Consider the following 12,279-nt stretch of genomic DNA (forward strand, 5'->3'; position numbering starts at 1 on the left):
TTCTGGCAATTCTTATACTAGGCGATGTAACAACAAAGAGAGCAGTGGATCATATGCTATAATTCTTTAATTGATATCAACCAATATTACCTATGCTACATTCACTTGCTAAGGTAGGTGTGAATACAACTTTTGAAACACACTGGAAGACATTTTGGAACAATTTATCAAGATTTCACCAATAGTCCATCAACATTTATTCCAGAAATTCTCTAAGTACATCACCTGCAGAAAGTTAGTATTGTGTTACTCTATTGGAGATATTATATCAGTCACAGGTAGAGAATGCTTGTTGAGAGCATCCTGCCAGAGGTCTCTAACAGGTAGAAATATACAACCTACAAAACCACACAAATATAGACATGATTCATTAAAATATTGCTTTATCCTGTATCCAATTAATTTTTTTTTCAGACAAAGTATGGTGACACAGGCAAAAGTACCCACCTAATCTTAACAAAGATTAACAAAAATATTGTCATAACTATACAAATTCAAATTTACTTACCATAGCCATTTCCTTTCAGTAAAAATACAAATTCAACTTTATTCATCTAATTATGCACACTGGAGTAGTTAGTTAAACTCATAGTGATGTGCAGGATTGACTGAAGTAATGGATAGAATGAAGTTGCTCCTCGCTTGGTGCACATCTAAACCTGAAGCCAAACAGACTGAATTTCTTTATTAATTTAGAAACTAGAGTGAAGAGGTAAAGCCCATATCACCCAATGCTTCCTAGTGAGCACAATTTTCTTTCATTTCAGTATTTCTTCCAATAAAAAAATCTTAATGAGGACAGAAGCACTCAGAATAAAAGCACTCAGAAAAAATTTGTTAAATTTGTTTGTGTTGAGATTCAGTGGGCTGTTTGGAGACGATTCTAATTAATGTTTTTAAATTGATTAATCTAGCTCCCACTAGAGAATAATAAGTCAATAGCAGGAAAGTATGTCAATAATTCATTGCTGATGTGGAGGTCAGCATGCAGTGAAAATAAACCTTCCACCTAATATATTCTTCCCTCAGTTTCTTGATGGAAATATCAATTAACCCAATGTATCTATGATTTCTAACACTCACATGGTACCACAGTTTGGAAATAAAGTAAAATTCCAGTTGTGGGACCAACTTTTCCTTTGGGTACAGAATATACATAGCGTTTCATACTTTAATTTCAACGTAGAAATCTACCCATATTTCAAAAATTCAAATTAATTAATTTTTAAACGCAGACTGATTATGCTTAAAGTTAAAACTTTCAACCATTTAACATTGCACGTGGGATTGCCTTTACTTATTTTTGTGTCTCAGTATGTAAATGCATGATACTAGAATCATACAGCACAGAAACAGGCCCTTCTGCCCTGCTCATCTATGCCGACCACGATGTCTATCCAAGTCACTCATTTGCCTGTGTTTGGCCCATGTCCCTCTAAATCTTTCCTATCCATGTAACTGTTTAAATATCTTTTAAACATTGCAACTGTACTGACCTTTACAGCTTCCTCTGGGAGCTTGTTACCCACCACCTACTGTGTGAAAAAGTTTCCCCTCAGGTCCCTTTTAAATCTTTCCCCTCACCTTAAATCTAGGTCCTCAAGTTTTAGATTCCCCTATCCTGGGAAAAAGACTGTGACCATCCACCTTATCTACACCCCTCATGATTTTATATACCTCTATAAGGTCACCCCTGCTGTCTCCTGTGCTCCAGAGAAAACAGTCTCAGCTTATCCATCCTCTCCTTATAAATGATATGGTAGAACACATCAGCTGATTCTCAAGTTGGATTGCTGGCCAGTGGTGATTTAGTTAAACTGAAACAGTGGGAGGGATAACATCAGTTCTCACATTTATTTGGCATCTAATGGCTTCTCCTGGAAAATTTGGTTGGGCTGACATTGGGTGAACAGAAGTTCAGATTTAGCTCTTCAACAATGAAATAGCCCGTGAAGTCTCACTTGTGAAATAATACCTATAAAGGAAGTTTCTGCTGCACTTACTGCGGTTGAGTTGGAGAAGCCCTGAGGGAATTCACCTCATGTATTCTTTGACTGAAACATAGAGCTCGTACTTGTTGTTTTTATCAGTTATTGGAGTTTTGTAAAATCATATAGTTAGGGTTATTTAGAAAGCTTCACTCAAGAGTTTCATCAATTTTCAGTCTTTATGAAGTGAAGTTAAATTGAAGTTGGTGAAAATAACAACGTATCCACATTCAAAGTCATATTATCTTATTAAAAACCAGGTCCATCTACGATCTTTCACCAGGTCACCACTGTCACACCACCATCATATCCAAAATTCATTGGGAATGAACAATATTTGCAGTTTAAAAAAAACATATGCAACATTCTTAAGGCAAAGTGAATAACAATGTAAATTCCTCATAGTTGACATTCATTGTCAGTATGGAGTTTTATCAATAAAAACAAAATAAGCCTTTTTTGCACATGACAAATGTTCACTTGGGACCTTTTTAGAATTGGAGCGAGAGGAATTTTTCTCCAGCTTCAGAAGAAATTGGAGAACATTTGAAAAAATAGTATTACAAGTAAAAGGCCATTGGAATATAGAAAAATCATACATATTTCTGGAAACAGTGCAGGTCCTTCTGACTTCTTGCTGTCTTCTTATCAGCACTGAATGTGGACACTCTCAAAAATTACTCAAGAATTATGGGTGCGGTTTTATGCTTATCACTACAATATGTAACATTAAAATAGAGATACCATTTGTGCTGTAACTCACACAAGTTCTCTCCAGGGCAGACCCTTGGTCATGTCATTGATTGCCTGAAGCCCCGAACAGCAGCAATAGCTATTAGGTCATAGATTGAAGGGTTGAATGATTAAAAACATACTAATGAAATCACAGCAGAAACTTTAATTCTTGTGTAGTCAATTTTCACACAATATATGCCTCATTTTATCATGTTATTTATGGAGGTCATAAGTCGAGTCGGATCCATTAATTAAAATGAGCCACAAACGTTGAATGGCGGAGCAGACTCGACGGGATGAATGGCCTAATTCTGCTCCTATGTCTTATGGTCGACAACGTCATCAGAAGACTGTAAGAAATTGCAGAGTTGTGAACACAGCCCAGTCTGTCAAGCAAACCAAAACTCCCCTCCACTGACCCTGTCTACACTTCCTGCTACCTTTGAAAAGCAGCTAACATAATCAGGGACCCCTCCCACCCCAATCATTCTCTCTTCTCCCCTCTCCCATCGGGCAGAAGATGCAAAAGCCTGAGAGCACAAACACAAATCTGGTGATTCTGATCTGCACAAGAAATCGAGGTATGACCTTCGGAAAGCTATCAAGGATGCCAAGAGGCAATACTGACTTAAAATAGAGTCCCTGACCAGCTGTCAGTTATGGCAGGGCTTACATGCCATAACAGACTACAAGACGAAGATGGGCTGCATAGTTAACAACAGCACATCCCTTCCTGATGAACTTAAAGCATTCTATGCGCGTTTTGAACGGAAGGGAAGTGGATTGTCACCATCCACCCTGACAGCCTCCAATGCAGCTGAACCTGTGATCACAGCTGAGGACATAAGATCAGTCTTCCGGAGAGTGAACATGAGGAAAGCACCTGGCCCAGATGGTGTCCCTGGCCGTGTGCTCAGATCTTGTGTTGATCAGCTGGCAGAAGTATTTGCGGACATATTTAACCTCTCCCTGCTTCAATCTCAGGTTCCCTCCTGTTTTAAGGTGGCCACTATCATCCCGGTACCAAAGAGAAGCAAAGTAACATGCCTCAATGACTACCGACCAGTGGCTCTGACATCCACCATCATGAAATGCTTTGAGAGGTTGGTCATGGCACGCATCAACTCCAGCCTCCCAGACAATCATGACCCACTGCAATTCGCCTATCGCTGAAACAGGTCTACAGCGGATGCCATCTCCCTGGCCTTACACTCAGCTCTGGAGCACCTGGAAAGTAAAGACACCTACGTTAGACTTTTGTTTATTGACTACAGCTCTGCCTTCAATACAATAATCCCAAGCAAGCTTGTCACCAAACTCCGAGACCTAGAACTCAATACCTCCCTCTGTAACTGGATCCTTGACTTTCTAACCAATAGACCGCAATCAGTGAGGATAGGCAGCAATACCTCCGGCACGATTATTCTCAACACTGGTGCCCCACAAGGCTGCGTCCTCAGCCCTCTACTCATGACTGTGTGGCCAGATTCTGCTCTAACTCCATCTACAAGTTTGCAGATGATACCACCATTGTAGGCTGTATCTCAAACAGTGATGAGTCAGAGTACAGGAAGGAGATAGAGAGCTTAGTGGAATGGTGTCATGACAACAACCTTGCCCTCAATGTCAAAACAAACAGAAGAGCTAGTCATTGACTTCAGGAAAGGGGGCGGTGTACATGCACCTGTCTACATCAATGGTGTTGAGGTCGAGAGGGTTGAGAGCTTCAAGTTCCTGGGAGTGAACATCACCAACAGCCTATCCTGGTCAAATCACGTAGATGCCATGGCCAAGAAAGCTCACCAGCGCCTCTACTTCCTCAGGAGGCTAAAGAAATTGGGTTTGTCTCCTTTGACTCTCACCAACTTTTACCGATGCACCATAGAAAGCATCCTAGCTGGATGTATCATGGCTTGGTATGGCAACTGCTCTGCCCAGGACCGCAAGAAACTGCAGAGAGTTGTGGACACAGCCCAGCACATCACGGACACTAGCCTCCCCTCCTTGGACTCTCATTGTCTTGGTGAAGCAGCCAGCATAATCAAAGACCCCACCCACCCAGGACATTCTCTCTTCTCTCCTCTTCCATCGGGTAGAAGATACAGGAGCCCGAGGGCACGTACCACCAGATTAAGGACAGCTTCTACCCCACTGTGATAAGACTATTGAACGGTTCCCTTATACAATGAGATGGACTATGACCTCACGATCTACCTTGTTGTGACCTTGCACCTTACTGCACTGCACTTTCTCTGTAGCTGTAACACTTTACTGTTATTGTTTTTTACCTGTACTACATCAATGCACACTGTACTAACCCAATGTAACTGCACTGTGTAATGAATTGACCTGTACGATCAGTATGCAATACAAGTTTTTCACTGTACCTTGGTACAAGTGACAATAATAAACTAATACCAATACCACACAGACTCAAGGACAATTTCTGTTATCAGACTCTTGAACAGACCTCTCATACGCTAAAAGATGAACTCTTGATCTCCCAATCTACTTCGTCATGGTTGCTCCTGCGGTGCACTTTCTCTGTAACTGCAACACTATATGGTGTGTTATGTTTTCTTTTTACTAAATTACATCAAATTACATCTATGTTCTATATGTATGGAATGATCTGTCTGGAAGACACACAAAACAGAAGTTTTTCACTGTATCTCGGTACATGATAATAATAAATCAATTCTAATTCCACGTGGGGAAATGACATCGGCGTTATGGTGAATCACGACAGGACCAATTTCATGATAGGTAGGACTTCAGTAGCAAATGGGCACAGCCACTTCAAAATAAGTGCAAAATGCTTATGTATCAATTCTACTTAAAAAGTGTAAAATGGGTCCAATCCCTAGGCATCTATGTTCTATATTCTTCTATCATCTGACTGTAGTTTTGTTCTTGCTGTTTCTCTTTTTATAGTATTTAACATTACTTGATTTGAGGAATCATATATTGTGAGGAATTTACTGAAAGACTCTGCTGTATCAATGTTAGTTTTATATGGAAGGAATTAATGCAATGTATGGTAGAATAAATCCTGAAGAAATCTGCACATTTCATGTTCATTGCTACATAATGAGCAATTAACTAGTAATAAAAGCATTAAAGCTAACTCTAGTGTGGTTGTATGCATTAAAAGTTGCTATTGGAAGCAAATTTAAGGGCATATGCGAAGTATTCCAAACGTCCTCTGAAATGCATTAATTTGTTGCATTGAATAAATTGTCATCAGCAAAGTGCAAATGTACAATTATACAATCGCAAATTTTCAAGATCCATTTGGAGCAGCAACATTTTACTTGAAAGTACCCGAACACTGTTGCAAGGCTTCAGTTGAGAACATTAACAGAGATATTATCTAAACTTAAAGGCATCAAATGGGTAAACTAAAACAGAGCAAAAATACTCACCTCAACAATGTGGACAACATCTGAATCTAGGCATTACTGACTGATATTTTGTGTGCTATGCAACAAAATCACCTAATACTTTGTTATTGAAAAGTTTCTATTTTGTGAATTTTCCTGAACTTTAGCACACGCTATCATATTTTGTTTTAAATGGTGAATTGTCACTTCCAGCATTGGCAACATATTAGCTCAAACAATCTCCCTAAACACCTGATGCAAACCTACTGATCAATAACCAAATAAGACCAGCGATAAGAGACAACTTTTTTATGTACACATATTATTATTAAGAAAGTAATATGTAAAATTAATATCAGCACATTCCTTTTATTTTAGGAACTATTGATATTGGTTTATTATTGTCACTTGTACTGAGGTACAGTGAAAAGCTTGTCTTACAAACCAATCGTACAGGTCAATTCATTACACAGTGCAGTTACATTGAGTTAGTACAAAGTGCATTGATGTAGTACAGGTAAAAACAGTAACAGTACAGAGTACAGTGTCACAGCTACAGAGAAAGTGCAGTGCAATAAGGTGCAAGGTCACAACAAGTGATGTGAGGTCATAGTCCATCTCATTGTATAAGGGAACTGTTCAATAGTCTTATCACAGTGGGGTAGAAGCTGTCCTTAAGTCTGGTGGTACGTGCCCTCAGGCACCTGTATCTTCTACCCGATGGAAGAGGAGAGAAGAGAGAATGTCCCGGGTGGGGTCTTTGATTATGCTGGCTGCTACACCAAGACAACAAGAGGTAAAGACAGAGTCCAAGGAGGGGAGGCTGGTGTCCGTGATGTGCTGGGCTGTGTCCACAACTCTCTGCAGCTTCTTGCGGTCCTGGGCAGAGCAGTTGCTGTACCAAGCCGTGATACATCCAGATAGGATGCTTTCTATGGTGCATCAGTAAAAATTGGTGAGAGTCAAAGGGGACAAACCAAATTTCTTTAGCTTCCTGGGGATGTAGAGGCACTGGTGAGCTTTCTTGGCTGTGGCATCTACGTGATTTGACCAGGACAGGCTGTTGGTGATGTTCACTCCCAGGAATTTGAAGCTCTCAACCCTCTCAACCTCAGCACCATTGATGTAGATGGGTGCATGTACACCGCCCCCTTTCCTGAAGTCAATGACCAGCTCTTTTGTTTTGTTAACATTGAGGAAAAGGTTGTTGTCATGACACCATTCCACTAAGCTCTCTATATCCTTCCTGTACTCCAACTCATCGCTGTTTGAGATACGCTGTTTGAGATTGATTCACAATGCTAGACTTTAAAGGGTGATAAGCCGTCTACAATTCCTCCACTCTGTATCTGTTTCTCATGATGCCAGTTCTTTCCATTTGTGCTCTCGATTACTGAAGATGCACAAATTTTGCCAATTTGCTTGTTTGAGAAAATGAAATCTGTATTAATATAAACAAGTGTTATTGCCTGATATGACCCCTAAGTGACAACCAAGTAAAAGATTAATCATATAAAACTGAAGAATGTTGTAGTTTATAAGGGTAGTATCCTTTGTTAGAAGAACAGCAATATTGGCTTGCACAGATATATTGTAATCGATTCACCCTCTGTGCATATAAAATATTACTGACTTAACTTATGCTCGTAAAATAAGACTAAGAGGTAAAATCGCCTCTCTTCTGGGTTCAATGGAATAGCCATAACTTCTGAAATCAAATGCATTTCCTGCTGTCTATGAATGCACTACGATGCCAGTTCTTTTTTCCATTGATGCAGAATTCTGATCTTACATCTCAGTGTGTAAAATAATGGGTTTGCCAATATTATAGGGAGTTCCTTTCATTTTCTTGATGTACTGATTAAAGTTGGGTCAAAAGCTTCACTACATTTGCTTTGACAGCAGGCATTCTATCAGCCTCAGAGAAAACCTTTCCTTCTTTCTAGACTGGCTTCCTACTAGGAGACCTTAACAACAATAGGACCTGTCAGTAGAACATCCAAAAGCAGCCTAATGATTTTTTGGTGCGACAGGTTGTCAGTCAGCACCAGAGATGAGGCAGCAATGTAACAAAGGTGCCAGTAACTGACAAATTTATGACATGAAACTGGTGCAAACACATGACCCGTCTTTTAGTAGTTTTACAATTCTGAAAAGGGTCCAACTTCAGCTCAGTAGAAATCTCCTCTCAATTACACCCTCCTGTTCTATAATTACCACTAATTGCTATATTAACAAAAGTCACATTGTGTAGACTTTACTGCAGTCAATAGCCTTGAGCCCAAAATGTCAAACTTTTTATGGCTCCTGTGACCACAGGTGTCGGTTTGATGACTGCTCCGCCCCATACTGCATGGTGCATTTGTAAACCCAGGCTCTGGCCTAATTTTATGCTATGGACTGGACTGCTTGACTGTGGGGGTAACCAAACAAGCTAATGCCAATTTCCTGCCCTCCTGACATCAATAATTCACTCTTTTTATCATGCCAACATTTTATAAAATGGTGGCATCCAAGCATAAAGAAGTAGGGTGAAAACAGGATCCATTTTATATCTTTCCCCTGTTCATCCTCTGCTCATATAACCTCCAGGTGTTTCCACTGCTTCACAATATCTCAAAAATTTAGCTGCAAGCAGTCTGGATCCACAAGTTCTTTTAGTTGACCATATAAATGGCTTAAAGGATGAAAAGGTCTCACTGAGATCAGTCTAACTTACAGATCAAATAGCCAAACATTGGATACTGTAAGACAAATGGAGGGAGAAGGCTTAAGGTGGGCACCTGCCTGCACATTTAAACACTTATATTCTTAGGTCACTACAACATAATCAAATGTCACCCACACATTAAACAACTCAAAATATTGCAATATTCAGAATTAGTTGCATTAATAAAAGTTTATTAAAAATTGTACTATTTAGTATCCATTAGCTGTGAGTACAGGATAACAAATCTAAAGCTTTCACAAAATCATGGCATAGTCATAGCTCATACATACCACAGTTTGCCATGTGCCCCATATTTTTTCTCTCTCAAGTACGATTCACTTTGCTTTTTCTAACCCTTGTGCCCCATCATACTCCTTGGTCTCATTTTTCCTGAAGGCACCAACTCATGTTGGGATATGATTATACAGATGCTCTCAACTTACTAGAATCTCACCTAAATGGTTATCTTCACATCAGAACCCAGACAAAGGTGTTGGATAGTTATTCACATGTATGACAGTGAGAAGGAGTGGGAAACATCGATGATTTACCTCTCCATAGCCTGCAGCATTGAGGGCAATCTACTTCCTGATCTGATTGCCATCTGATGAAGCTCATCAAAACTTTACTCAGTAAAACCTGTATTAGGTGACCTTCTTTGTAGCTCCTATATTACTGTGGAGGTTTATTTCTGTATTTTCTACTTTGAATTTAACATTGCACATAGAAAATGTATTGTGTGCCTTCTGCAGCAGAGCAACTTTTACCCTCAAGGATCCATAGCCTTAGTCTCCTCCTATTTCTCATCTATAGCCCGCCAGTCCACAGCATCAGAATTCATACTCCACAATGACACTGATAAGACCTTACGTGGTTCAGGATCACCTTGCTCAACATCTTCACTACCAATGAATTGTTAGACTATTTGTCTGATACTTGGTACTGGATGAGCAGAAATCTCCTCCCAACTAAATGTCAGGAAGGTCAAAGTCACAACCATTATGTCTCTCACAAAAGTCAGTTGCATAAACATAATTCCCTTTCTTACTCTCCAAGCTGGTTGAAGCTAAACAGGCTTTTCATAAACTTACTTTTGCATATGGACCGAGATTAGCTTTGAACCACGCATCCACAGCATCACAAAAGTTGACTATTTACACCTATCTAATACTGACTGACTACATTCTGCTTAAACCATTTGCTGTTGAAACCCTAATTTCTGGCACTTAACTCAAAAGTTTACTCTTCTGATGCACTTGGATTGGCTTCCATTGATCTACATTTTGAACTTGGTGTTACTTGGAACTCTTCCGCCTCTTAACGTTTTACACTACTGAATATAACAACCATGAATGTTAAGCTTTTGTTTTTTGCACTGTTTTCTTCCTTTGTATATATTTTTTTATTATGAATAAAGTTTATTTTTGAAATTAAGAAAAGGTCTAAACTCCTCCCAAGCCTAGTTCAGTCTGTGCTTGCTACTCCTCTAATTCTGGCCTCTTGAACATCCCCAACATTAAGCATTATGTTGTAGAATTCACAACCTAAATCTCTACACCTTTATAGCTCTCTTTCCTCCTGGTGAGGGCACCTAGACCAGATGGACTCTAGTGGTTCAAGAAGGGAGCTCACCACCAATTTCTTGAGGGCATTTAGGGATGGGCATTAAATATGTGTATTGCATATATTTGCCAGCATCATATATTTGCAAACAAAAATAGGTTTTCACCCCTAATATCTCCTTTTGTGGTTCAGCCAAATCTTGAATTGTCAGACTACATGTCTGATGCTCAGTACTTTTGTGAAATACTTTTATGATATTTTGCTACAGTAAAAACACTATGCAAATATAAACTGTTTACAAAGCCACAGTAAGTCTACAGCTATATCTCATGAACACATCATTATCTTTTGATATCTATTCTGAAAGCACTATAGATGAATGTACTGTGTGAGTGAGGAATGAATGGTAAATGACAAAGTGGTCCATGCTCCTTTCTGTGTAAGGCTTTGGGCAAATTAATATTTGCATATATATATCATTGCTCTTACAATAGTGTAATTCACTTTCTCACACAATACCATTTTTATTTTTTGATGCAGTATTAGCATTAGCATCAAAAGTGATGATGGAATTTGCACCTGACACAGGCGACCCCTGCGTGACGACCTTACGGGTTACGGAAATTCGCCCTCACAAATCACTACCCAAAAATTTGAGATATGGAATAAAATTCACCCAGATGTCTCTGAGTGCAGAGCTGCTGCGCTCTTCATCTGCGAGGTATTTTCTCCGATGCACTGCATTATGGAGAGCTGCAGTAGCTAGGCCAGCTCTTACACCGGCTCCTTAACGTAATCCCTCGGCTTTAACTCCACTTCCACTAAATCACCTCACTTTAACCCATTACCCCCTTAAGCTCCTTCTATGCCACCTTTCTTCCATTATACCCCGATCCTCGAATCCCATCCCTTTCTCTGATATCTAATGTTGGCCTCAATCCACCCCCTACCGCCACCTGCCCCCTCAAGTCTAACACTGTCATCGCTGATAAGATGGCTTAATATGAGAGAAAAACATCCCGCAGGAATGCATCTCTGCTTATAACAAGGGGTTCAATGGGAAAAGGGGTTCACATTACAGAAAATCACAATACAGATATTTGTCTAGGAACACAACCCCTTATAACACAGGGATCGACTGTATTCAATGCCTATAATCTCTAATCTTGTACTAAATAAATAAAACATACTGATTAAATAGGAGCATCAATCATATTACTTCAAACAAATGTTCTGAATATCAATACTGTATTGATAGCAATTTCTAAACCATTTAACAACTCAAATGTTTGCTACAGATAGGAGTTAAAGTAACAACAAGGATTAGTGGAAGGTTACAAAATATCATTTGACATCACTGTAGTTTTACCTTTTAGGACTAGCTGCAGAATGATGAGATTGTTTAGTTTGGACAGTCACCTGCAAAATGACGAGTTGCTTTGACACCAGTTGCCTCATGTTAGAACTTGAAGTTTCAGTGAATAAAGTAGAATTAGGTTTGGTAAGATATGATTGAAGTAAACATTCTCCATTGGTGTGAACTGAATTATGTCCTTGTCAGAAGAGAAATAAATACAACCATAGTTCAAAACTAGGACAATATCACACATGTACTGCTTGCAGAGGGTAGTGTTTGTCATCGAGGGCAGACTGTCATTGAAGGGGGATAATTTGAGAAATGTTGAATGAGAACTGGATAGATATTTAACTGCATGGGCAGTCGAGTGTAAGTCAGTTGTTGAAGATTCTATCAACCATGAGCGTTCCTTTCTTTCTAAAGGTTGCCAATGGCTCTCACAATATATTCCCTAAAGAGATCCAGTTGTACCTGTTGTTTTAAATAAACAGCACATGAAATCTTGCTAGGTTTTGATCACATTGCAGGAATAAGGCGATATTT

General features: G+C 39.4%; 1 protein-coding gene across 3 annotated transcripts in view; it reads right to left on the reverse strand.

Moving 5' to 3' along the window:
* Nucleotides 1-12,279, reverse strand: part of si:zfos-911d5.4 (uncharacterized) — a 125,951-nt gene that overhangs the window by 20,240 nt on the left and 93,432 nt on the right. The window contains exon 8 of one of the 3 annotated variants that reach the window (XM_052027613.1): nucleotides 7,445-7,547. The exons of the other annotated variants lie outside the window; for them this stretch is intronic. Coding sequence (XP_051883573.1) covers nucleotides 7,497-7,547 — 51 coding nt within the window. The 3' untranslated portion in view covers nucleotides 7,445-7,496. Of the gene's footprint in view, nucleotides 1-7,444; nucleotides 7,548-12,279 lie in introns of those variants that run through there. 3 annotated transcript variants of the gene reach the window in all.

Source organism: Pristis pectinata, chromosome 12 (genome assembly GCF_009764475.1).
Source record: "Pristis pectinata isolate sPriPec2 chromosome 12, sPriPec2.1.pri, whole genome shotgun sequence".
NCBI classification, from domain to species: Eukaryota; Metazoa; Chordata; class Chondrichthyes; order Rhinopristiformes; family Pristidae; genus Pristis; species Pristis pectinata.